The sequence below is a fragment of the Tribolium castaneum genome, chromosome 1, assembly GCF_031307605.1.
Source record: "Tribolium castaneum strain GA2 chromosome 1, icTriCast1.1, whole genome shotgun sequence".
NCBI lineage: Eukaryota > Metazoa > Arthropoda > Insecta > Coleoptera > Tenebrionidae > Tribolium > Tribolium castaneum.
The window spans coordinates 30,394,562-30,422,209 of NC_087394.1; the positions used below are offsets into that span (position 1 = coordinate 30,394,562).

The 27,648-nt window shown below is 32.3% G+C and overlaps 3 protein-coding genes across 24 annotated transcripts in view; 1 reads left to right on the forward strand and 2 right to left on the reverse strand.

Moving 5' to 3' along the window:
* Positions 1-27,310, forward strand: part of Glut1 (Glucose transporter 1) — a 99,476-nt gene extending 72,166 nt beyond the window's left edge. For 14 of the 22 annotated variants that reach the window (XM_064359798.1, XM_064359807.1, XM_064359804.1 and 11 more), the window contains 5 exons: positions 14,093-14,232; positions 14,505-14,534; positions 20,280-20,377; positions 20,849-20,926; positions 22,307-27,310. In XM_064359798.1, coding sequence (XP_064215868.1) covers positions 14,093-14,232; positions 14,505-14,534; positions 20,280-20,377; positions 20,849-20,926; positions 22,307-22,398 — 438 coding nt within the window. In that variant the 3' untranslated portion in view covers positions 22,399-27,310. Of the gene's footprint in view, positions 1-14,092; positions 14,233-14,504; positions 14,535-17,428; positions 17,782-19,794; positions 20,008-20,279; positions 20,378-20,834; positions 20,989-22,306 lie in introns of those variants that run through there. The other 8 variants (XM_015977971.2, XM_015977973.2, XR_010336314.1 and 5 more) reach the window with 7 other exon arrangements.
* Positions 1,120-6,806, reverse strand: LOC103312342 (adult-specific cuticular protein ACP-20). The gene is made up of 4 exons (XM_008192751.3): positions 6,542-6,806; positions 3,658-3,725; positions 3,434-3,610; positions 1,120-1,566 (listed from the first exon to the last, which is right to left on the reverse strand). Exons 1-4 carry the CDS (start codon positions 6,717-6,719, stop codon positions 1,360-1,362), a joined length of 630 nt encoding a protein of 209 aa, XP_008190973.2. The 5' UTR covers positions 6,720-6,806; the 3' UTR covers positions 1,120-1,359.
* CPR18 (adult-specific cuticular protein ACP-22) lies at positions 13,228-13,831 on the reverse strand. The gene is given in 3 exon segments (NM_001293594.1): positions 13,228-13,434; positions 13,482-13,766; positions 13,817-13,831. Coding segments are annotated over 3 exon segments (507 nt in total).
* Positions 27,311-27,648: the final 338 nt, after the last annotated feature.

The window sequence follows — 27,648 nt, forward strand, 5'->3', positions numbered from 1 at the left end:
TTTGATTCTGTTTTTCTTCTCTGAGTCGTTTTCGTTTGTTAGTGTATCGTCTTCGTTTATGCTCATATTTACACTACTGTCACTCATGTTTAAATTTAATTACTTATTAGGTTTTATAAAATTTATTCGTAATTTTTCACTGTTGAAGATTTGCTATGTCGTACAAAGTGTCAATGAGTACTCGTAGTTCTCACGTTAAAAATTAAATCTATCACGTTATCTTAATCTTATAGATACATATAATTCAGTTCTTAAGTACTTTTGTATTTTTGTTTCCTGTTAGTGGATACTGAAAAATGATCTCTTATCAGTTATCACCTTATCTCAATAATGTCTGTCACAACACAAGTGGATGTAATAAATTATTATTTCTTAATTGTGAACGTTTCTAAAGATGATCAGCAGATGACCAAATCAATCGGTTATTTTTTTAAACGTATACACATTTCAAACCTTTTTATTTTTAGAATTGCATTAAAATCAATCAAAACTTAATGTAGGTGCATTAGATGAAAAAAATCCTAAAGATCTAAGATACTTTTTTGAGGCGAGATTTTCTTCTCTAAAAATAAAAAATTACCAAATTAATTCGTTTATGGTAATAAACTATTTTGCAAACGTAATATTGCTCAAACATCCGCGTGGATGTTTTCCGCTTCATTAAACCGAAAGTGTAGTAATGAGACTTTATTAATTTATACCACATCAGATATGAAGCGAGGAAGTCGGCAAGGATTTGTTTAATGCGCGAATTACACTCACAGAGTGAATATAATTTATAGAAAAATTAACTCCCACAAATTTACAGCGGAAGTAGTGCAGTTAACGGAGCGTATTGTATTACATATTGAATAACAAAGTCGCTCGGCTATTTAAAAATTTAAATGAGCACTAAGCACCCACATTCCGAAGAATTGTTTTTTTCCAAATGTGCAGTATTACGCAAACAATGTGTTTCGTTAGTAGAAAATTAATGTTTTTTGGGATTTAATAGCCGCTTATCCATTTCACTTTTTCGTTTATTTCCTAATTATCGTTTCGGAGCATTTCTAGTTACGCTCGACGATCACGTCTTTTACACAACTCCGCTCTTATCACAATCGATCAATTTACGCAAAATATTAACATTTTCTTTATTGCAAGCCTAGAATTGTACACGAATACTGATAAGTATCTTAACTTATAACAAAATACAAAAATAAAAAAGTGAGATGACGATGATTACCATGAACACAGGTGGAGTATCTGTCACGTGGTTATGGCAAAGATGATGATGAGGTTGACGAATTCAACAAATTAAACATTTAAAAATACAACAACTTAAGCTAGATTCAAATAAATTAGACATTCGGGCGCGTGTTAGTATCCTGGCTTGACATTCTTGACAATGGCGTTGAATCCACTGTGCTTATCGGCGGTGTATTGGACGATTCTCTTCGAACCGTCGGGTTCGACAAGAGTGTATTCGCCTTTGACTTTGTCGCCGTCTCTCGTCTCCCATTGACTCTTTATGTCATGGGTGTGCAAATCGTGGACTGCATAATCGTAGTGGTACTTGGGATGAGCCTGCAATAACACACTTTTACTTCACGGTTTTCCTTAAAACAGAAAATACGTGGACGTATTTAGCGGCAGGAAGTTACACCGAGAGAAAGCCGAAGAGGCTTGAGAAACAATTTTTTGCTAAAACACAATTGTTTTTATGATTTGTTACGAAGAACTTTGTGTGAGTGCGAGTATCGTTAATTAAAACCAATTAATTCAATTTAATTGAAGACAAATGAATTATTTTTGTATAGACGGAACTGTCTAATTTTCGTGTGCATCGTATAAATTTAGATTGTAATAATGCGTTTATTGTTTTCTTCTGGTTTCGCAACTGTTTCACTTTCTAACAGGAATGTGACATGTGTATACAAGTCATGGAAAAATCAACAGTTCGTCGCATTTAAATTAGTGGGTTTTCAATGAGAAAACATAAACGGATGTTACAGCAAATTGTTGTATACCACGCACATTTTAACAAAATACGTGACAATCAACATAAGCAAATTACTCGCTTTCGTAACGTCTGACAGCTTCAGAAGTATTAAATTTACCAACATTGTCTTATTCTGGCGAAAACGCAGCTTTTGTTTTGTTTAGATCGATTAAAGCTTTAGCTTTAATTTTTTTTACACATCATGATAACATTAAAATCATTTAAGCTTTAGCATTATTTTAAATAGCAACAAATTTTCGAAATCTTTAAAAATTAATATTTATCTTTTTTCAGACTTAAAAAGATAAAAGATTACCTTGTGAAACTATAGAAATGATTATCTCAGGAGTGTACAATATTTCTTATTTATAGCGTTTTCTAGATTATTTTTAAAACATTTTTAAGATAACAACAATTTAAAAATGGTGATCAAAATTATCTTCTGTTTTTTCTATGATCAATAATTAAAGGCAGGCACTTTACTGGATTAAAGATAAAATGCACCTTAAGAATATTTGATTACTTTTATAAAAAGATGAATAGAAACATATTTTTAAAATAAGCGGTTAAGTTTTTCATTTTTTTTATAATACAGTAAAATCTCTCAATAACGGACACTGATGGAAAATTTTTAATTGTCCGTTGTGGAGAGGTGTCCACTAATGGGATATGTTTTAAGATAGGTTTTATTACGTTTCTACAAAATGTCCTTTGTAAAGAAGTGTCCGTTATTCGGAGGGAAGTTTCATTGTAATTTTCTCTCCTATCGAAAATTTCATGCCTTGTTTTACGATATGGTAATTAATAATTAATATTTTTTTTTCTAAAACTAAAGTATTGTTGTGTTGAACTGTGGGCATAAAAATTCAAAGGCTTACTTGTTTCTTGACTTAGAAGAGAATTCTAAACTAAAAATGATTTTTTGTAGAATATTTAAATTATTCATTAAAAGTACTAAGATATATGCCAAGTATTGTATTTAAAAATGTGCTGAATGGACAAGATAACTTCGACCGCATCGAAAAAAAATTTTATTTTGAAATTATGTGAAATAATTTTTGAATTTTGGAAAAATGTTTTTTTGTATTTTGTATTTCTCAAGTAGGTAATAAATCATGATTTAAAATACAAAATGATGAATTTATTATATTGGATACGGAACAAAAAATCCTGTATTGAAAGCTCTAAAATATTTGCTGTTTTACTTAAGAATGTGTTACGTGAGCTAGATAATTCTAGATAAATTGAAATAATTTTTGGGTATTTTTCTGATGTTAAATTTATACTTTGTGTTTACTTAGCGATAAATTAATCATGTTTTAAAGACGGAATGTACTTCCACAATTAAATCATTTAATTAATTCTACACCTGACGCAAATGATCTGTCGTACGCTATAAATCAGATACTTGGGTCAAGTTTAATGCCATTTGTTTGCTTTTGCGCTACTCACATAATAATCAACAAACTCCTCATGGTGGTGTCCACCCCCAACATCATGCCCAATTTCGTTGCCCTCGTACCCGCCCAGGGCCTCGTAGCCCCCATGCCCATACCCAACTTCTTCCAAATGGCCATATCCGCCGCCTCCAGTGGCGTTCACTACCACGAAGATTGCGGCGGCACAGACCTGAACAGAATTTTTTCATCACAATTCCACTAAATCACTCTACTTACAATGTAGAACAGCATGGTTGGTGTTTTAGAGGATGATGGTCGAAAGGACTGAACTAGACTGAATCGTCCTGGAAAAGAGTGAGATTTTATAGTTGGTGTTAGTCGTGAAAGGTATACGAAGATTTTAACCACCGCTCCAGTTTTACCTACCACTAGTGAAGAAACGCTTTCCCTTGATCTTGCTACCATGTGACTTCTTACACAGTAATATTTGTACCAGAGCACTGACAATAAAGTGTTACGATATCAGAGGAAATTTCGGCGGTTTCTTAATTTGAGGAATGTTAAGGCCTGAAGAAAGAGCAATTTGTTTGATTATCTGCTGGAACATCTTAAGAAATCTTTCTCGTTGAGCGAAAAGAATAAACTCACAGTGATTTTGATGTCTATTTAAATGGTAATTGGTTCGTTCGTTTTCGAATACCAGAACATCATAATTTTAGTCATGCATTGAAACTATTTTAATTATCTGCAAAGTGAGTTAAGTATCTATACGTGTTAAGTAAAAGAATTTTACATCGCTAGTCTTATTATCATAATAACACCCACTGCAAAATATTTTTAATGTGAAAAAGAAATTTATTTAATTACCAAGTACTTAACTACAGTCTCATATTTCATAATGAAGATGTTCACCGATTTAAATTATCTTCGGAAGTAACAGTGTTTAAAATTTTTTCCGCTAGTAAACAATTCAAATAGGTTTGTAATATTTTATTGCATTTATTTATGAAAGCACAATTATTTATATACATTGTTTTGTTGGTACTGATCCCGCTTTTGAAAAAAATCTTTGCTGGGTGAAGTATGTGCAAAAAATAGGCGACAATCTCTTATGTTTCATGTCTCAGTTTCTTTGAAAATAAGTAGATTAGGTCGCACATAACATTCATTCTAGGGAACTTATTAAATTATTAGAAGATTTTTACCATTTTTGACTATTTTTCAATACTTTTGTGTTGTTTATTAGATTTTTTGTGTATAGTAATTAATAATTTTTTCAAGCATGTGCCATGTGTTATGCGTTTATTAGCTAGTTAGGCAGTCACGTGTAAAATTAAAATAAGTAAGGAAGTTAATCTTTGTCGGGTCGTTGAACAATTATGTTATTGATTAACCAGACAGAAATTCATGTTTATACGTTATTTTTTAATTTCGTTATACGGAACATCGTTACATATTATTTTTTGAAACATTCTTACTTAACTAAATGACAATAAAACTTATGTAAATGAATATAATAATAATAATAATAATTTTCTCTTTTAATTAAGAGTCCTTGCATGCGTTCGGATTATAAAATAACGTCTATAGATATTATAATGTTGCATGACTACCGAAAAGAATTCTCGATTCATGAATGGTTTTCACACAATAAATTTTATTGTAGAAAACGGAAACTAGACGATTATTTTCCCGGTGACACTTTTTAACGCTTTCGCTGACATTACTTGATAAGATTGTGCAGCAAAATCAAAAATCTATACCGTACTCCGGACACAAATTTCAAAAATGCACTCAAGTGCAAAAGGAAAGTCGGTGATAAATTGCTTGATAGTTACGTAAGGTAATTTTGGAACTATGCCAAATTTAAATATTATTACAATTTCCAGAACCGTTTCCTATTTTTGGAAAAATTTCTCTCAACTTTTCAACAATAAAACATACATATGTCACCAAACATCTCACGCTCTGCTACTTCGGCAAGTTATTGTCAAATTAAATTAAATTAATAACACAAATTCCATATATGGCATTTTACTTTCTTCATAGATTCATTAGCATATCGGATACCTCTTTAATTTTCATTTTACGTACTCACTTTGACATGCATACAGAACTGGGATAATTAGAAGTCGTGTTTACTTTCATTCACGATTTTTACGCGAACAGAGCTTCAAACAATAATTAAAAGATCATTCAAAATTCCTAATGCGTAATGACGATAACGACGTTCATTAATTAATTTTATTAACTTAATTTACACCTTTAACAATGTGAGATACCAAACGTAAAATAAAATTGCCCACTGACTCATTGAAATGCAAAAAACAACTTATTATTCCATGCAATTAATGTATTACAGGCTCAGTGACTTATTAAAGTAGAATTGCAGAATAATGTTATGAGGTATTTTTATTTTATTTGTTTCTGTATTTATTTAATAGAAACAGGTATATCTTTATTAGCTACATTCATTTATTATCTCAGTGTCTACATCGGTAACATCAAAAAAGTTATAATAATAAAAATAACAAATAAGAGGTATTTGCCAAAAGGAAATAATTTTTACGCCGTTATATTCTTTAATTTTTAAGCCGTTTTTTAAATATGAAATAATAATAAACGTTTTTATTGAGATGTGAGCTACAGTTGCACGCAGCTCTTACACCACAGACATAAAAGGAAATATTATCTACTTATCTATAGTAATCTATACATCACGTCCAATATTTTCACAATGAAAAAACCATTATTACTCAATTAATCTATAATCTTGAGTGTCTATTTGTTAAGATATTTTAGACCCATTGTTTTATAAGTTGCTAGCTGCTTACATTTCAGAAATATCCACATACCTCAAGTGACAAAAATTGGAATTTTAAAATAAATTATGAGTCTACTTTATTTAGCCTAAAATAATAGAGATTTACTTTAGAAACCTACATCATATTTACATAACACAGTCAATACTTTTACGATAATTCTCGAAGATCTAAAATTAAAACAGTGTTTATTAATCTTACAGAATGATTTATTTAATTTATGCTAAACGTAATAAATAAACTACAAGCTTAGCTAATATGTGTCTAATTACAAAGCTCAACCATCTGCAACAAGCGAAATAAAAGTAATGTCTAAGTTATTATTGGGAAATACGTACTTCTCAACTCCTTTTCCTGTTTTCCGTCAAATCCTGTATTTTTCCTGAGGGGGGCATCCAACACTTGCCTTTTTGTTCTTCTTGGATACTCTTCTTCTTTTAAATCCACTCTGATTTGTGCATTTTTGTGACTACTAATTTTTTGTTTATTAAACTCATATTGTTGATTGTCAGACATAATGTAAAGGTGTAACTATCTTTCAGTTGTCTGAAGCTTGAAATAAAGGTGTTTCGTGTGTTAGTGTGTACTTATAATAATAGAACAAGTTAAATCCGCTTGAAAACGAATTTGTTTAGTTTTTGATTCACCTCAGAATAAAATTTTCTATGAATTCGTGTGTAGGTTTTTGATTTTATTATGTTTGACTGTGAAAACCTGCTGCTCGTTTAATATTATACGGATATGGGGTAAACCATTTAAATATTTAGCACTTACGTCAATATGTATTTAAAAGAAATAACGCAATAACCATCTTCTGAGTGTCATGGGAATTTTTACGGATTATATGATGGGGTGAAATGACAAGACATTTGTTGCTAATTTTTACTTCAGCGGTGTTACACATTTTGACATTTTATAAATTAATAAATATGATATAAATTTACAAATAAAATAAATTATAAAAATAAATTTTATAAATACATTTTTATACTTAGGTTTTTTCAAAAAGTAGGTGACTTTATTTAAATTCTTCTTCTTCAGAGCCGTCGAATCCGGCATTTCCCCTGTCGGCGCCATCAAACGCTTGCCTCTTTTTACGGACTAGCACCTTAATTTCTGATGCTTTTTCCTCATTATTTTCACTCAAAGAGGTATTTTCCTCTTTAATACCGACGCTAGAACTGTCACTCATTATTTAACGGAGAAAACTATCGGCGAACGAGCCTGTCTTATACATTTCCTTGTAACTTCAAATATTTACATTTTATGAAGCTTATCATAAAACCACAAAGTTTCTACTATTCTCTGTAACACATAACTCATTACTTCATTAGAATGAGAGCACAGTTTTATCTTCAATGGGATTTTATAACCTGAATGTTTACCAGAGTCTAATTAATTAATACCTACGCCCATAAACAAATGCTTATTTCAGTTCGTCTGGGTTTGCTCATTTGCAAAACACTTGTTATAAACTGTAACTTAGCGATTTACGAAGAGATATTACACAGAAATAACCCGACTTTAACGGTTTTTCTTATAAGAAAATTAAAATAAATTGTAAGCAATAAATTATTTACACAAATTATGAATATTTGATGGTTTTTATCGAAGGTCTAAGTGAGATTGTGATAATGGGAAAAGATAACATTATGATTGAAAGTTTGGCTTGAACAGCTATTAATTGTAATTAAACAAAATGAAAAACTTGTGAAACTTAACACTTATTAGGTAAATCAAATTATTTGTTATTGCTTCATTATAATAAAAATAATACAAAGTATTGGTAAGAAGAAATAAGATTTTGCGCAATTTATAGTACTAGTATCGGTAATACTACTTACCTTTCTCTTGAAACAATAATAAAACGTACCTTCTTAGTTAAAAAAGTATTTATTTTGTAGAATAATATAAAATATAATCACATACGCATTACATAATTGTTATTGTTATTATAATCGCTCATAAAATATATAAAATAGGATAATTTTTCACTGAAACTCCTCTTCCTCTATACCATCGTAAGCCGCATTTTTGCGTCCTGGACCATCATATAAGCTCCGTTTGGATCTCTTTTTTGGTGTATCGGACGACTCAGTTTGTTGATCACCACCCTCAACATTTTCACTGGTATTGTTTTCTGTTACTTTTGTATTCATTTGTTCTTGAGATGCACTCATGATGAATGAAAACTTTGAAATAAGTGAGATCGACAGAAAGTACCTATGCCTTTTCAATATTTATACAAGATATCATGAGTTTACATAACTGATAAATCTGACGCACTGGAACGGTATTGGTGTGGCACGAGACAGGAAGACCACTGAGTGAACTTCCGAAAATACCTTAGAAAACGACCATTAGTCGGACAAGGCCAACAGGTAGAAATGCCCCAAACAATAAAATATAGGTGAACGAACTGTATTTTCAAAAGCGGCAATACATTGACGGAATAAGTGATTGAATCATTCTGTTTGATATGCTTATTTATCATTCTTATTTTATTATTTTATTATTATATTGTTTTATTACTAATTTCACATGATATTTTTCCAATGAAAAAAATTATTATTTTATCTTTTAATTATCTTTATTACATGAAATATTTCATGATTTTAACGATTGCTTTAAAATTATGACTTTGTTGATATAAAATAGTCATCGAAGGTACAAAGATTGCTATAAACGTTTATTCTAAGCAAATACTCACCTTTTTCACTATATTAGAACAATATCACATACATTAATAAATAATTAATACTTAAAAAACGAGTAAAACTTTTTATTTCGTAGAATCATATTTTATTAATAATTACGTGTACCTATATTGTTATTTATAACATTTATTACATGCCCGTCACATGGTGATGATGAAATAATGCGTCAAAAAATAAAATAAAGTCTATTTATTTTTCACTTAAATTCTTTTTCTTTCGTGCCATCGAACACCGCACAAGTACGGTCTGGACTATAATACGTGCGTCCTAACTTTGAACGGTTTCTTGGTTCATTGGTGTTTGATTCTGTTGGTTGATTACAAGAAACGTTTTCATAATTTTTGTTTTCAGTTTTCTTCGTATTCACGTCTTTTTGAGTCGTACTTTGAGATGTACTCATAACGAACAACTACTTTAACAAACGTGATAGTGAGAGAAAATCTTTTTGAATGTGTGTATCAAAAAGATGAGATACGAGAGGTTACACAAAATTAACAAACCGTTTTTACCGAAACAGAAAGAAAACTGAGTAACGATAAAATTGTATGTAGTTGAAACGTAAAAATATCAAACTTTAAAAAATTTATACGAAATAAAATTAATAAACATTATGCATTTTTTGTAAAGCTTATGTGAGTTGTCAGCATTTAACACCTTCAGCATTAATTGTGTGAGCACCTCGATTGTCTCATGTCTGACAAATTTGGCCAATTTTTGTGAAACACTTTAAACCTTAATTAGACCCATTCTCATCCAACAAATTGCTACGGTAATAATTATCGTCGCAAATTTAATTAGAAGTTGGTTTACGTCCCATAAAGTTAGCAATCCCGAAACTTCTATTGCATAATGTTATTGTAATAAGACTGAGTGATATGTTAACTACCTGACCTGAAGAAATGTTCTGCTCTGTTTGATTAACGCACTCGCCATGTGTGTCATTAGTATTGGTTTCTTTATAATTGGTTGTATAATTTCCAAAAAATAATAAACAGTAGCGAAAACCGGAACTAGCAAGTAAATAATCCGTAGGTAGCTGCACAATTTATTGGGTAAACAAAAACGGCGATATTCTTATGATTAGAGCGATAGTAAGGAAAGAGTCGGAAATTTCTCATTGTAATTGAACAGTTCTAGACATGCCGCAACTACGCCGAGACATTATTAATCGGCAACCATACAATTCTGCATTATCTATAATCGAATTGCACCTTCACTGCTCTGAAACGTCGCTATTTTGCATACTGGAGCATGAATTCTGCTAGGAAGTGCTATAATTGTGACATAATAACGCTCTCAGTGCACAATACATGCACATTCGAAGACATTACAAGAGTGCGGGTTTCAAAACCACCATTAGAGCAAATATTCCGACTCCTGTGCATTTCTTCCAGACCTGAGATAATTACCAATCTACGAAACTGATTACCATTACTGAAATTTTACTTTCATGCAGACAATAATGACATTGCAAAACACGTCCTTGCTGCGAAAAAATCCGAGCTTTCAGCTGCAGCGGACATTAACTGGAGGCAATTGGAGCATATGTAATAACAAATAACGACAATAATTAATTAAGCCTGTGATTACATTTCGTTCTTGTTGGGTGCATATCTCGACTTTGGGCAGTTTTCTCGTCTTTCGTTCGATTAGTAAAAGGGAACGCGGTGTGGCAATTGCAAGCACGAGCTACAAGTTTGTATGGACAGATCACGCTATTGCCGCTATTAATGACTAGTTGGTAATATAAAGTGCTCTGCTCAAAAGGACTTGCAGCAATATCCGGAAAAGGGCAAAATTAGACTTCAATTACAACATGCAAATGTGTTGTGCAAGCCGCATTTTTGCTAATTGTTGAATGCAAATATGTGACTCGGCGGAAACTCGGAGCTTTCGTCTCTAATTTAATAATCTCGAATCTTCACAAAAGAGTGCGCATTATTACGACATGATTGATGTCACAAACTGAACGTTTGTGTTGTTGAAAAATGGATATGATTCGGTGCAATCAGATTTAATAGTCGAGTTGTGAAACGAAAATCGTGCAAAATTTAGTTCACGGAGCGATTTCCTCATACATTATAATTTGTTATTGTTTCTTTATTCTTGATTTAGAACAATACTCGATTCGTAACGTGAAAAACGTGGACGAATGTGAACAGTGATCGTACCTACTGTTGTCTTAATGGGGTGTAATTTTATGGAACTGTTTTTCCACCGTAATTATTTAATTGGAGGCTAAATCACTCCTAACGAAACTAAACGGTCATTAGTTTAGTTGTGTAACCGCTGTGTCAACAATTATTATCCGAGTCATTATTCCTTTTCATGCCCAATAAATTATTTTAGAAATGTCTTGCCCACAAGATACAGATAACAGTTTTTTGTAATAAATTAAACTGAAAAGATAAGGCATTATTGTAACATAAAAATTGAGGACTTCCCTAATAACGAAATAATATTTAGGTAGGTATGGAAATACCTAAGATAGTTTACATGATTTTACAATAAACAGACATTTTTGAAATGCCTACCCTACATAATATAAATAAGTCTCTTTAGATATCAATATTTTTACTACATTCTGGTTGCTAATTTGAAATTAATTATTGAATTGCACCAAAGCTACTTGCAAAGATGCAGCAAATATTATTGGAAATAGAAATGATCAAATATTTGTGAGAATATAAAATAGTATTCGAAAAAATATAGATTTTCTTTTTCATTATTATTTTTTTTTATCATAAACGAACTAGAACTGAAACTATAGTATATTAATATACGAGTTTTATAATAAGACGTTCACCAATGGTTTTGGAGCACAACGAATGAGTGCCACAATTAAATCTTATAAAACGTGTGTAATATTTTATTTTTTACTTTTAATTTTTGTTGTTTGTTTTTTTAGTTTAACTTATGAAAATCTGTTCAAACTATTTTCTCTTAATTTTGTTAATTATTCGGGCTTTATCGGTAAATGACTTGACGCTGTTGCTGGTGACTGCCCAGCACTGCCAATACAACTCCTAAAATGAGTTGCACAAAAGTTTTCTTTGTCAAACTACAATGAACAATTTGTGAAACCAAAGTAGAAAAAAATTGTAAACAGATCATAATTTAATATAAAATCTAGTATTTACAATAGAAGTTCCAAAAAGTCTAAAAATAGAAACCCTGCTAAATTTAAAATAGCTTTATTAATAAATAATAGAATAATAAATAGACTTAGACAGGTTTCAATGCTAAACAACTAAAAATTAACAAAATTTTCAATCAACAGACACTATAAAGTTTTTATTGAGATAAGTATTTTTTAAAATAAAATTTCCAGTATTAACTGAATTTTCGATTAACCGGAACAGCTTTGGTCCACCTTATTATGAATAATTTTACACACCTAACTTCTGTAACTAATTTAAAAAGCTACTTTCATTGATGCTTATTTACTCAAACTTACTTAAGAACTGTAGATTGATAGAAGAAAAAGTTGAAATTATTTTTAGACGAATGGTGACGACTATTTTTTAACCACCGTATTTTGTGATTTTTTTCTAATAGTCATGCATTTTTTATTTAGTTAGTAACAGTAAAGAATTTTTTTAAACTAAATTTTTTATTTATTTTGCGTAAAGTTCTGCACTGCATCAATGCAATAATAACATCAATTTATTTTAATATTTTTCAATAAAGAAAAGCTTTACATATTTGTTTTGAAAAATAACGTTTGAAAATAAGAAAGATTAGAACCTAAAAAGTAGTTATTAAAACACGACAACAAAACAGAAAATGAATTTATAAGAAAGAATCAAATGAAACGTATGATTTTACTATGAAATATAGTTGATATAAGTACGGTTCCAAAAGCAGAGATTGAAGAATAAGGCAACTTAGCATCTACAAATCGTAGAGCAAAATTATAGTGATGATTATGTGTCTATTTTTATTGTAAACTATTTTAAAATTAATTGTTATTATTACGAGTATGTTCGCCACTGGTTTTTGAAAGAAACTTGCTTATGCCAAATTTTGTTGTTAAATACGTATTAGGTACACCGATGTTTAAGTTAGTGATTGCTGTGCAGCGTGCGTTTTTTTTTTCAATATGTATTTCAAAGATATGTCTGTATTTATTTTTTCACTTCGATTGGTATTCTTTGGTAAAATGCTGTTAAAATTGCTGTTAAACGAGTTGGGATGTTGTTAATAAAACTAAATTCGTCAAGACTATTTAGTTTATTTCGCAACAAAACAAGTCGACTTTAAAACTAGACAATAATTAACATTTAAAATTATGGCAGATGGTAATTTTAATAATGTGGTTTGTAAGACACTCTAGCGACGAATCCTCGCTTCTTGTCGGAGGTGTAGTCGACTACACGGACGGTCTTGTGATCAGGTTCCAACAAACTGTAGGTTCCCTTTACTTTGTATCCATCACGCACTTCATGTTTCTGGTGATAATCCTTGGTTTTGTGGTCACGGATGCGGTATTCGTAGTGATATTCGGGATGGGCCTGAAAAAGTCCATTAGATCACTGGGAACCTCCCACCCCTCACTCACTTTAAGATGAATTTGTTCTTCGTGGTGCACTTCAACGGGGGTGATAAAGTGAGATCCGCCAAAGCCGACTTCGCCGCCGCCGCCGCCGCCGCCACCGCCGCCTCCTCCGCGCTCTTCATGGCCCCGCTCCTCTTCGCCGCCGCCGTAGTGGCCACGTCCGACTTCGATTCCTCGGCTAAGTCCGATCACTGTTCCACGTTCGCGGTGATGACCGTACTCTTCCTCACCTCCTCCTCCTCCTTGGGAGAGCACTCCCATCACCCCAAAGGATGCGATGGCCAATGTCTAGCGGGAAAATTATTGGTTTTATGGTCGACAACAGTTGGCGTACTTACAATAAATAATCTCATGTTTAATGTTGTAATTGCTTTGGTCGGTATTGAACAACTGACATCGACATGAGGTGCTAACCCCCGTTATATAGTTGTGATCTGTGAAAGGGTCACACATATTTGAATTAATATGTTATATTTTAATATGTATATGATAAATAATTAGACGCACTTTTCTCACTTTAACGAATGCAGGTGAACTTGTACTAATTACAGTTAGAAACGGTGTACCACATGAACAGACCGAAAGCGATTGTTAATATTGCTAAATTGTTTCAGAACGCCCTCGATAACTATACGTTCCTGCCATTTAGCGTGTTCCTAGCTATATTCTGGATTTTCACATACAAAAAGGTCCCTGAAACGAAGAACAAGACCTTTGAAGAAATCCTTGCCTTGTTTAGACACGGAAATGGAAGGTAAGTATACCGATTCTCTCAAGACAATCATCGCCTTAATTGCAATAAAACGAGAGTGTTTTTACAACTTAAGTATCGAAGTAACAATCTGTGCTCGTCCATATGAATAAAACATTATGTATTCTGTGCTTAATCTGTAATTAAAAAGGTTTCACTTGCTTTGCCACTCGCCAGATTGTATCATTCTAATTTATGGGAGTTTTGGTAAAAGCTGTTGTTTTCGATTCTTGTAATGTGTGATTATTGATGAGGTTTTTTTGTACGCTCTTCAGGGCTAGTTTTCGAGACAGCCGCCTGTACGGGTGAGTGATGGCATGTCTACTGTTGTATCGTCCTGCATGTGCACGACATTTTATCTGACTTCTATACATAAATAGAGCCAGATCTTTAGACTTCATTTACGCCCAAAACACACATCATACAAAGTACAGTCAATTTTTAAATATGACATTTTTCTAAAATGATTTTACAAACTACAAAACGCACTGAATACGGCGCTGTTTGTTCCACTCGAATTTATTATTCATCAGTTGCCAGTTTAATTTTTATCTACAGTAAAAAACGCGTTTAAAGAAAAAGAATTTTATTCCATCAAAACATTGGATTATGTGTTTGTCTTATTGAAAAATATTTGTTCTACAAAATTATAATAATTACAAATATTCTGCAACGTAACTTCGTAACTACATACAACTGCTGCAATACAAAAATCATGTCCAGTTAAATTATTAAGTAATTAATCAAATCTAGCACATGGCTTTGAGTTTAATTAAAATTGCTTCTTAGATGTGACGCAGAAATTAAATCATTGAACTGAGGGTAATTTTAAATACAGATCTACAATTAAAAAAAGTATATTTTTTGAATATTATATCTATCTATCTGTATATAAACCTCAATAAACTACAATAGAACCTCTCTTAAAGGACACCTCCGAATAACGGTCACCTCTTCAGGAGGGACATTTTTCTATGAGCGTCGGAAAATAATTAAAAAAAACCTCTCTGTTACGGATCCTTTGTATAGCGAACGTTGAGAAAAAGAAATCTCAATTACCATAAATTCATATAAATTTACCTCTTATGGATTAAACTACAATTTTTTACGGACCATGCAGAAACGAATGAAAAATTCTATATCAAAAATCCAGAATTAAATATTGACGATATGAGTACATGTAAAAATTATTACAAAAACGTGATGAAAAGATTGATGACGATAGTAATAATGGAGAAACTTGCCTTAGCACCACAGTAAACTCATGCAGTTCGAATATATTGAATCTGTTAAAAAAATAGCGCTGAAATCATGTATTATATAAAAAATTTTTTTAAAAAACACGACTGTTAAAAACAATTAAAAAAATTAAAGATTTTAAGTAAAAAATGTGTTTATTTCAGTTTAATAACTTTAATTTTATTTTGAAAAGATTTTTAGTTATACACGTAATATACCTAGTAGTAAATGTTTAATAACAAAATATTTATACTGTCGGGAATCTTATAGATATCATATCAATATTGTCAAAAAAATTAAAGAATTAAATACACCTAAAGCTATACAAAACATATTTATTTTAACTTATTTAACGTATATACTTAAGTTATACTTAATAAATACTTAAGAATCCTGCATACAAGTAAAACATTTTTTGCAAAATATAGATTTTTTTATTAAAAATTGCCCACCTCCTTTAGTGGACACCTCTCCACAACGGACAATTGAAGATTTCCCATCGGTTTCCGATGATGAAAGATTTTACTGCACTTAAAAGACAATAATATTTGTATATATTTTACATATTACGTCTAAAAGGCTTCAGAAAAAAAATAAAATCACTTTAGCGAAATTATTTATTTGCTTCAACAATGTAATTATCTTACACGGTTTTTCGCATAGGTCTGAACAATCAAATACCAAACTAAAACTTATTAATTTAAAATTATTATAAAAGGTGCATCGGAGTCTCATAGTTTTTTTTTTCTCAAAGAAGTTTTAAGTTGAATCTATTAGTTTTTTCGATGTGGTATTTGGTAAGTTATTAGCGGAACGAAACAGTGTTTAATATCGCTATTGCTCTTTGTCTATTACAAAATTATGTAGCAATTTTCATCATGCTCTGCAAAATATTTACTAAAATACTACAAACTGTTTATGCAATTTTCAATTTTTGCTCAAGCTTTGTTTTCAAGTTAAATTTCAAAGTAATAACAGGAATAATTGCAGACAACATTACAGAATCAAAATTTAGATACAGGTTACAGCAAATGTTTTTTCAAATGAGAATATTTAAAGCAACCAAGTGATCGATATCTAAAACTGTTACTTATTCAATTAAAAATGTGTAAATTGTTGTTGATTGCTGTAAAAAAAACTTAATTTTTCCATAACTCAAAAAATTGTGTAAGTTAGTCAAGTTTTTAAAAAAATTACAATCAGGAATCAAAAATTTATACAAATTTTTTGAAACCATCAAAAGATAAATATTGTATGTACCCAGGATACACACCTATGTTTTCCCAGTCCTTTTATTTAATGTGGAGTATTTGGTAAATATTGCTTGCTAGGTGTCGTAAATCAATTTGAATAAGGTAAAAGCTAATTTTGTTGAAATCAGTTAATAAATTCAAGTGGGACAATAAAATTTTCAGCAAGCCAGTTGCTCTGAAAAAAAGTTGCAGTGACATTCGATCTGACTGGACTAAGAGAGCCATGTGTTTAATTTGCCATTTGAGTTCACCTAATTGAGTTTTTCATGTTTGTTTCACATTCACAGTACCATTGCATAATTTTACTTTCGATTACGGAAATTCTGTTAATTGGCTAATTTCAGATACAACACAGATACATAATTACGGCAATATAAGTTATAATTCCGAGCCGTCGAAACGATATTGTTCAAAGAGTCATTTTACACGATACACATATAAGCCCGCATGCCTTTCCCTGGTGTTGGTGTTCCGTTGGTAGTTCCGTTAAATTCACCCTCAGAGCGGCCATTGGGCCGGAAGTGGCCGTTTCCGGGCCGGGTCCGGCCCGGCGCCTCCCGGTGTAGCCTGCATGCCACCGCCCGGGCCGGGGGGCGGCGGCCCGCCTCCCGGCCCGCCGGCGGGCGCTGACCGTTGCTCCAAGACAGTCTTCGGGCCAGCCTTACGCGTTGCGCTAACAGATGCTGACTGGCGGGCGTGTGCCGCAGACGGGGCGGTTGTGACGGTGAAACGCGGGGGCGGGCGCGGCCCCCGCAGGACCCGGCGCCGCTCAGCGCGCTCTCCTGGACCTGGCCGGACTCGCAGCCCTAACGGTGGGTGTCCTCCATGTCCTCCTGGCGTCGACGCGGGCCCCCAGAAGAGCCGACGGACCGCACGAACGACTTTTTCTTTTATTCCTCTTCTTCTCTTCGATTTTACTTTCACGAGGGGTTAACATTTGCGAGTGATAAATCACCTCACATTCCCAACATCTGCTCGATACTGTTGCAGTGGTGTTAACTAGCTGCGATTATTCTACCACTCCAGCTAAACAGATCGGCTCATAAATTACCTGCTCGAGGTAGATAGATACGCACAAATAAACCTAATAAAATCACACCAACACACATTTACATAACCAATTCCACAAAAAACACAAAACTTCAAATAAGGATGCAATTACGATAAATGTAGATGCAAGGAAACAGCTCACATAATTTCGTCTCACGAAGATTTCTATTTGTACTTCACAGCGCTCTTTTGAATACATAGTGTTAAAATTATTATGTTAAAAAAATCACAGAATTACACTCTTTTTTCAGTGGTAATTTGTGATAAATTTATTATTAGGGAGATTACCCTTAAATCAACATTGTTCATTGTGACAAAATGATTAAACGGCATACCTTATTTAATATTCTCAAAAATTAAAAAGCGAAAACAACAGAACACGAGCAATTAATCATTCTTCTTTAGTTCATTTTAATCTTTGAATGAAATCGGTAAAATCAGACGTTCCTTTCTCCAAGAATTCTTAGCAGCATTGTCACACACTTCCAGTAATAATTCGACAACGTAACATTTATGAAATATGGCAATGTAGAAAAAGCGTCAGGATATTTGCTCCTAAATTCTTAACGCACAGGATAATGAAAGGAACAATAAATTACATATATCCCCTTGAAAGAATTTCAATATAATTTAATAAAATTTGTTTTTAATTATTTGTGTTATTTTTAATTTCTGATTTGGGAGGACACTGCCAATTTGCTCTTCTTGCACCAGCAGTCACATTTTTTTAAACATGATGTCATAACTATTTTTAGTATTAACTGAAGTATTTTTTGTTTAAGTTTTGTTACACATGTCTGTGTTATGAATCATTTTTCAAAAAAATTCTCTAACAAGTCGATTTTATTTTTTTAATGCTACATTTTGACACCATAATGCCATTTCTGAAATCATTCATTTTGGAATAATGACCTCATTTACTAAATGACAACTAAAATTTTTTATTTTTGGTTTACGTAATATACATTTATATCCTTCTGCTAAGTATATAAATATTAAAAAAAAAGAAAATAAATCAAAAAAGTTATGAAAGTTATTGAGAGTATTACACAAAAAGTTTTATTTATGAGTTCTTTGTTTTATTTGCTAATTTTACAAAAAAAATTAAAACAATTATTGCCACTTAGAAAATAAGGCAAAAACAAAAATGATAAAGCCCATTACGCTTAATTATCAACACATTTTTTAATTTATTAAAGTAATTTTTTTATTTTTCTTATTTTCACTTTCAATAAATAGCATTAATGACAACATGAAAATGAGTTAGTATTCTTTTAAAAAAAATTTCAATTCTATAATCTCAGAGTTGGTGAACCTCAGCGACTTCCACAAAAGGTCCTAATTTTTTGCTTATATTTTTCCATCTTGATTCACCTTTTCTATTATTTTTAATTAATCCTTTACGTTTCCTGTTTCTAATTTGGTGTAGACAGTAATTTCCTTAAGCAGGTGCAACGTATTTAAAAGGCGAGGAATGTTTTTCTGCTGAAACTGTCTGTTTAATTAGTCAATGTTATGGCTTATGAGTGCAGAAAAGATCGTGTTTTGTTATTATGGAAACATGTAACATCAACCAGTTGAGTAAATTTGCTTAGTATTGAATTTTTATTCGAAATTAATTACATTTTGTATGAAAATTCATATCTCTCTACAAATTAGCTTGCAAATTAATTTAAAAGCTCTGAATACGGGACGAGTAAGACAACAAGTACAATTGAAAATGGTTTCACTTGGTTTCAAACACACGAGCGACGTAACCATAAGACGAAATTCCTCTTCTACGCACCATAAATTTTATGGTGTTTCAAATGAATATTTTTTGTTTTGCAACTTGTGATAACTTGCGTTTTATAATCGGTTTCTTTTAGTTACAATTTATAGTTTATTGCGTCATAAATTTGAATATAAAACAATCTGTAAAGCATTTCGCAATTTATATTTTAAAACTGGAAAATTTTATCATTTTTAGTTAACCCCTTGTCCCTTTATTTTTTGTTTATTTTTGTTTTTATTTTTATTCCAGTACAGTTGATAGACCCCAGACTGAAATTGCCATGAATGCCAAGCAAGAAGACGCAAACGTTTCCGCCGAGAAGACACACTTGTAGATATTAAACTCAACTTAAGTTACTCTTTTACACACAAGTTATATTATTTTTGTTAAAAAACATAAATAAAACTGTAAATACTTTCACATGTTAAATTTTTAAAGCCAATTAAATTGTTATTTAATTTATACCTAGTCAGTTTTGCTAAATGTCATAAAAACTAAACTTTACTTCATGATCCAATGTTATTATTATTGCAATAAAAACTCCGTCTTTTGCGATATTTGCAAAATCGGTTAAGAATAATATTGGATCCAAAAGTTAAGTCTCACGCCAAACACAAAAATCACGATTGGCTGCTTTTACATTGCACCAGAAGCAACACAGATGATGATGTATTGTAAGATTAATTTCTAGAAACCGTTTGGGGTTGTAGTTGAAAACTAGGCTTATGTTCCAGGAGTATGCTAAACTGTGTTAATGCACTCGAACAACATCTGCCAGTAACAGAACAAGCTGGACTAGTGATAGCAGAGGAGAAAACGCAACAAGACTCATGTAAGAAAACCCACGTAGTTTTCCTTCCCACTATCATATGCAGTCCTATGTCTATGTGTGTGTTGTGTATTGCAATTTGCAATTGGCGTATTTGTTGTATTATTTTGTAATGGATGAAATTTGCGGTCATTTCTTTTCATTTGGAGCCTTTTGTTTTATTCTCTAATTTGTGTTCTCTCATATTTTCAACAATTAGTTGATTCTGTTCATCTACCTCACGGTGAGATTCAGGGATGAATATTTTATCAGAAAAATGCCAAATTGAGGATAATTATTGTAACTCAATGTTGTAGCATTCATCAGTTTGTTCTTCATTAATGCATGCTACTGGAGTGATGGAGTAGAGTTATATTGTCTAGAGCATGTATTTTTTTACTGCCCATTATTTTCTTTCTTTACCTTTTTTCCCCATATCCGGTATCAACAATTAATAACTGAGCTAATGGATTGTTAATAGATTATTTCGATTAGTTCCCAACCCATTTGAGAGACGAATGTATAAAACTACATATAATCCCAGAAGACATTCAGCCTATGCTACTGTACCAGGTACTAGCCAAAAACTAGCACATTCATTCAAACACTCTGTACAAAATGCACATTACACTTAGCACAAGTGTAGCGGCAACACTTCAAAACTTCACAGACCCTAAACACACATTTTCACAAGCTTAGATACACAAAAAATAAACAAAACAACATTTACTAACTCAATAGTAAATTTATCTTTTAGTGGAAGCAAAACTGGAATTTATTATAAAATCTGCTGTTTCGTAGCTTCAATAGATCTAGATCTAGAGTTCAGGTTATCCGGGCCCGAATTATCCGGATAACTGGTACTCTTTTTTGTATCATTCTGCTTTTCTTAAAATGTAAGTAAAATGTAACTTGTAACAGTTAAATTTAATTAAATCACACCTTTTCACCCGATTCCTTTTCCCAATTAGTTTTACAGCATGCAATTTGCATGATTTATGTTCAGGTAAGATCACTGTTAAAAGGAATTATGTTTTAAAAAGCTTGATAACCATAAATTATGAAAATAACTTTATTTCAATAAATAAATAATAAGATAATTTTGTGCGACAATACAATAGACAACAATCAACATTTGCAGGAACAACATTACACCTTACACCACTTTTTATTTGAGTAAAATGTTTTAATTTCTTGAAATAAACATGAAGTTTTTCTTTTCTGCGCTTCTTTTATCTAACTGTCTGAACAAATCGAAAAATGGCTTTTTGTGAATCTTTAAGCAATAAGCGTTCAACGAATTAAATTAGAAAATAGACGTAACAAAAACTGCAGTTCTGGTGCATCTGTTATTAAATATTTATTTAAAATGAATTGCTTTTGTTTAAATAATTTAGTTAGAAATTCTGTACGAATATCATTTTCGCTTGTTCCATTTGAGTTCATAATTTATAACTACAAAACCATTCTAAAATTACTTTCAGAGTAATACAGTAGATGCATAATTTGCTATTATCGATCTTATTTGTGAGCATTTTAAACGGAGTTATTTTATGCATCAGAGAGCATTAATGATACACTACTATGAAATATTCGTTTGCGTTATTTATTTTAATTTTCCTGAAGGCGACAAGAATCTTTTGCAACCTGTTATCCAACTTATATAAAATACGAGAATTTATGGAATTGTATGACAACAAATTATCTAATGTGAAAATTCACACCAAAGATATGTCTGTTCTCAGCATTCAAGCCATACTTTACGGTCAGTAGTAAAGTTTTAGAATAACTACGTAATTAAGGAATCTTCATCTATCTTGCTGTTTAACTTATGTTAGAGCTTTTTCGATTTAAAGTTATTTTCATAAAATTGTAAATGGTCTTAGCCGAATGGGGAAGCTTTGTGGAGAGAGAAGGTGTTGTAGGTGTCTAAGGTGGGGTTGTTATGTTTAGCTGGGTCCGAGCACTCGTCCCGTGCGGGCGACGTGGGGTCTCGTCCGCCGCCGCCACTGCCTCCTCCGAGATTCCCGAACAGCGCTGTTTGACAATGGGAAAGTCTTAACATCGCCACGTTCAGTCTACTGCCGTTACCCGCGCCTCTGCTGGTGCTGGAGGACCACCTGGTGGAGATGATAGCTGAACGGAGCAAGGCGTGCGTCTCGTACCTCCGGCACAGCTTCAAGCGCCCCCAGCGCCCCTGAAGACCGTGCGCGTCGACAAACTCTCCACGGCCTTAAACCTGCTCAGTTCTCCCCGAATGGACTTAGTGCTATCGTAACCTAAGGTGGCCCGAAGCTCGCCTAACGAGACTCTAATCACAGCAAAGACTCATTGTTACTTGCCGAGCGACTCGACGCTCTAGCTAGGTCGTGACCCTCTAACTCCGAAATGCTCACTTCTTGCTGCGTTCACGATAATATGTATTTGGTTGGTGATGGGAGTATGCTTCAGAATGACTCATTTCTCATCTTAGCATGCACCTACAACTTTCTGTCTGGCTACGTAGACTGTAGATTGTTATGTGTTCTGTGTTACGTAGTTTTGACTTTCATTACCTTCAACACCTTCAGTTCATTGTCCCATCGAAGACACCGGTACTCTTGTCCACCGTTTTGTAGGTGCATCGACGCATGTACTAGTTACTTAAATATCTCATACACCGGGAGTGCGAATGTGTGTTGATTTTTAACAAGCACCAGCTCGCAATGCACCTTCGGATAAATTCAATTTTACATACATACCTACTTCAGCCTTCAAACTCACCAAGCCCTCGACAAACTACCGATTTTCATCATCCGGCACCAACGCGCCACCCCCAGCCCCATTCATTACAAAACTACTAAATTTTCATCAAACAATGTCTTGGTCTTGTAAAAAAACTTTGATATTTTTATTGCTCAACCCTGCGATTAAATTTTAGCGTTGTAAATTCGCCAAAAAAGTATATTCTAATTTCAAAATTTGCTAAAGAAACAAATCATATTTGTTTACAATTGTTTGTAAAGTCCAAAGCCACGCTGCCCTATTTCGAGAAAATAATCAACATTTGAATAAAGAACTTTAATTATTTTGGCTTTTTGACTTCTAAATGCGAATGCATTTATTATTATTTTTTACAAACGTCTGATAACATTTAAGTCAGAGTTGCAACCACATTTTTGACTTCCATCTATGGTACAGAAGAAATTCTTTGTACTATTTATTTAAATTAGTAACATTTTTGAATTACATTGAATTAGAATTTACCTTCCTCTCAAGGACTACAAACAAGGTCTACATTTTTTATGAATTCCTAAAGGGCGTTTGTAATTTTTAAGTAATACTTTAGTTTCTTAAGGATAATTTCAAATAGTGCAAAATTTGCATAATAAAGTTTTTAGATAAAACTTCTAAAACGGATCGAATTCGTTGTTCTTTTAATATTTGAACAAATGTTACTTTTATTTATTTTCTTTGAGTGTTGGGAAAACATATTAAATCCCATCTACATGATCAGGCTAAATTGATATGGCCTTTACCATAACTATTTAAACTTTGATGAAAAAAGTGTGTAATTTTCCTTACATACTTATTTATTAACAATTATTATAAAACATGGACTTGAAAGTCACTTGATCAGATAATATAAAGATTTATATTACAATATTTTTCAGCATTAAAAGAAATACCTAGCTTTTTTTGGGTGTGCGATACAATTGTTTTTTCAATCAAAGCATAGAGTACTTTCGAAAAGTAGTTTTCACAACAAAGCATTTATTTTAATTAATATTTAAAATACCTACTTACTTCAAAATTTCAAGTATAAATTTCGATGTGTAAAATTCACTTTTTCAGGGTTGTAGAAAAAAATACATATTCAAAATATGTCCACAAACACCTGTTTTTGTTAATCTACTTTTTCATTATAAAAACAGAAAAGTATTGTGGGAAAAATACTAAGTCATAAATACTATTGTTATTTAACAGAAAATACCATCCACAAACACTTTGTAATAATCTAAGGGACGTATTTATTGCGAGATACTTTCACAAAAAATAGAAAAAAGTCATAGAATCCGCTGAGGTAAATTTTTCAAAAACTCATTTGCTGAAAATAAAGCAATGTATTACAAGAAGTAAAAAGATACGACTCAAACAGTCTCAGTCGGTTCACAGTTACAGTCAAAGGTCCTTTTGTCTTTAGCGCTTGTTGTTTTTTGCTTATTAGCTTATTATATAAAAGGATTTTTAAAATTTACCAAATTGAATTAAACCCCAATTATTGTTTATTAAATAAATAGAATTAATAATGCGTTAATTATTATTCTGGTGAAGGCGTTTGAAGTGAAGGGGCTTGGCGGCGGCGCCGCGGTGGCAGAACCGGCCGGTTCGTTGAACGAGAAGGGTGATTTCAAAGCTGAACTGAAGGAGTAAAGCTGTGCCTGCGCGTCAGCAGCCCTAGATCCGGTATATTCTAACAATTACACTGCCACTCCGAAACGCAGCAGCGCGTGCAGGCGCGGCCCTAAACTGTATATTAGGGGTTAAATATTTATAATATATATCGTATTAGAAGCGAGTTGAAAGCGGCCTACTTACCTCGTTGAGCCCCTGGGGACGTGTCGCTAAGCGGACCGTTTTGAACCCGTGTAATTTTTGATTTGAAAATTTTTTGACTGGTGAAATCAGGTGCTCAATTTTTAATAGTGCGGCCACCATTACTTATAATTTGTACAGTGTGATTGAAGCCCGGAGACCGCACGAGACCTCCTCGGAGAAGATGAATGATTTTTGTAGACGAGCTAGCGCGCTTGAGGGGGCCTCGGACGGCTCCGCTCGCTCGAAAATTCATGTAGTTTTATATTAAAGTAATTTTGACAGTAAAACAAGTCCTGACGGATGTGACGTCAGAGGTAAATGGAAGTTCCCTCCGCGAGACAGCATAGTGGACTCGTAACTAGTGTAAAATTTTTAATAATCAAAGGACTTTTCAATAACGAAGAGTGTTGTAGTGAAAATTTTAAATATATACCTCTGTATTTTGCTTTCATATTTTGAATAATATGAGACGAAACCAAGATTTGCAAAGTTATGTGACGAGAATTCGATATTAAATAATTATTAAACCTAATCGTATAATAAAATTAATGTTTCACTGCCAACACACTCATTGAACATACGATGGGGAATATCATGGCAAGGCGCAAACCGAGTTGCTGACATTTTTTCGTACAGTTTAAGTGTTCAAAAGCTAATAACTTGCCTTGTTCGTAAATTGTATAATTTAAGCGGTTCGCGACCGCCACACACAACTCTAGTTCATAAGACATCTCCCCGACCTCATCCTATTTTCTGAAGACAATTTTTCTGTGGTTACATATCACAAGGGTGCTTGAATTCATCGTTTGTTTCATATCAATCCATGTGAGTGTGTGAATATTGTACGACTCGGCTCTGATTTCTGAAAACACAGAAAAATTGTGTGTGGCGACAAGGGCAATTTGTTACGTTGGAAATATGTTTCGATTATTATTGTGATATTAAGCGATAACTTTGCAAATTCTTCAAATTCCTCAATAATTTATTCTAAAGTGTATGGGTACAATTTGTTTTTATAGTAATGTTAACATTAGCTCAAAGTGTTTTGGGTGATGTCTCTATACAATTAATTCTAACACATATTTTGTAATATTACATGTAAATAACACATCTGTTGCTTAATGTTTTACCGTTCTTTTTGAACAGTTATACTATTATACATACATACAAATTACTTATTGACATTGCGAAGGGTGGGACATGTTAGTTCAGGGAGGACATGACATTTTTCCCTCTAGCAATTATTTCGATGTGATCTGTTGTATATAGAAACTGTTGGAAGTCTTCGTATCAGGTTATTTGTTGATGTGATCGAGAGATGGAGGTCATATTTTTCGAATTGTTTTTTATACAGTGGAAAAATGAAAGGAGCCTGGACCGACATGTTCCACTCAGTTTGTTTTTCTTTTTATATTAAACATATATTATATATAATTATAGTTTAATTTGTCTAGCACGATTTGTAAAACAATTATGACTTGATTAAGTTATTATTGCTATAATGAATATTTAAAACCATCTAGTTTTAGTAATTCAACATAGATCTGCGTAGATAGATATATACGTTGACTCATACGATTAACATAATTATGAAAAAAATAATCAGTATATCGAACAATTGCAGGAGTATATAAATTAGCGCCACTTGAAATGTTCCTGTTAGTACTGAGTTTAAGACACACTTTAGAACCGATCGTTACTCTAAATTAGAGAAGAGCACCCTCAACGTCTAGTTTTAACAATAAGTACTACCATCACTGAAAGCACCATTGAACTCGCTATTTGCCCAGTATGTCCAAACTTTTAGTCAATTAGATGGCGAACGTATTTGGCGCTATATTTTTGCGAAACTATTTTCGTGCATTTAATATATTGTTGGCCTAAAACGATAAACACAAGTGCTAACAGAACATTGTTTCAAAACTATGGAGCAAAATGATTATTCTAAATGTAAATATTGTTACATATAAATAAAATAATAATCATATAATATTTAAAAATTGAATGCAGTGTTTACAATTATTACTAACGGTAATTTTTATTTAACGTTATCGAGGAAGTGTGTGCACGTCTGATAGATTTAGAAAGTACATTTTTAAGTAAAATTGTAGATATTTTTAAAAATTATTATTCAAAATTTTACCGAGAGTACGGATTACGTTCCTCTCTGAAACGTTTTGGTATTTGTGTAAATCGAAATCGTTTTATGTTTGTCAGATTTTTTGGTAAACATGGAACTCGTATTCACGATGAATGACTCGGTACGAATGAATGATGATGTCCGCAAGTCGACTAGACTAGTATTATGTTACTGAATTATGGAAATTACGAAACATGTAAAGTTTCCTGAACGCAATAAAATTCTATCTCTATACGAAATCTATTTTCATTTCCCTCCCCTTTATACTCCTAATCAAGATAACATATTTTTCTTTTTTTGGAAATCTTGATATTAAACAACATGAATTATACTACAGGTTTGTACGTTAATTAAAACATTTACACACAAAATCATGTTTTTACCGAATTACAAAATAAAAATGAATCTTTGTATTTCAATAATGGTGGATGCGCCGGGATATGAATTATAAATTTTTATTTATAAAAGTTTTACTTTTGGTTTAGGATTCTAATAAGGTGTAATAAGAAGTATAATCATCTTTTATTTTTTATATTTTGTTTCATATCTTTTATGGATGAATTATTGTTTATTATAT

Bases quoted from the DNA above. Each gene is read 5' to 3' on its own strand.
- LOC103312342 (XM_008192751.3), bottom strand. From the start codon at position 6,719: ATGTCTGACAATCAACAATATGAGTTTAATAAACAAAAAATTAGTAGT. The intron at 3,726-6,541 runs GTACGTATTTCC...ACTCTTTTCCAG, and splicing joins ACAGGAAAAGGAGTTGAGAA to GACGATTCAGTCTAGTTCAG. The intron at 3,611-3,657 runs GTAAGTAGAGTG...AATTCTGTTCAG, and splicing joins CAACCATGCTGTTCTACATT to GTCTGTGCCGCCGCAATCTT.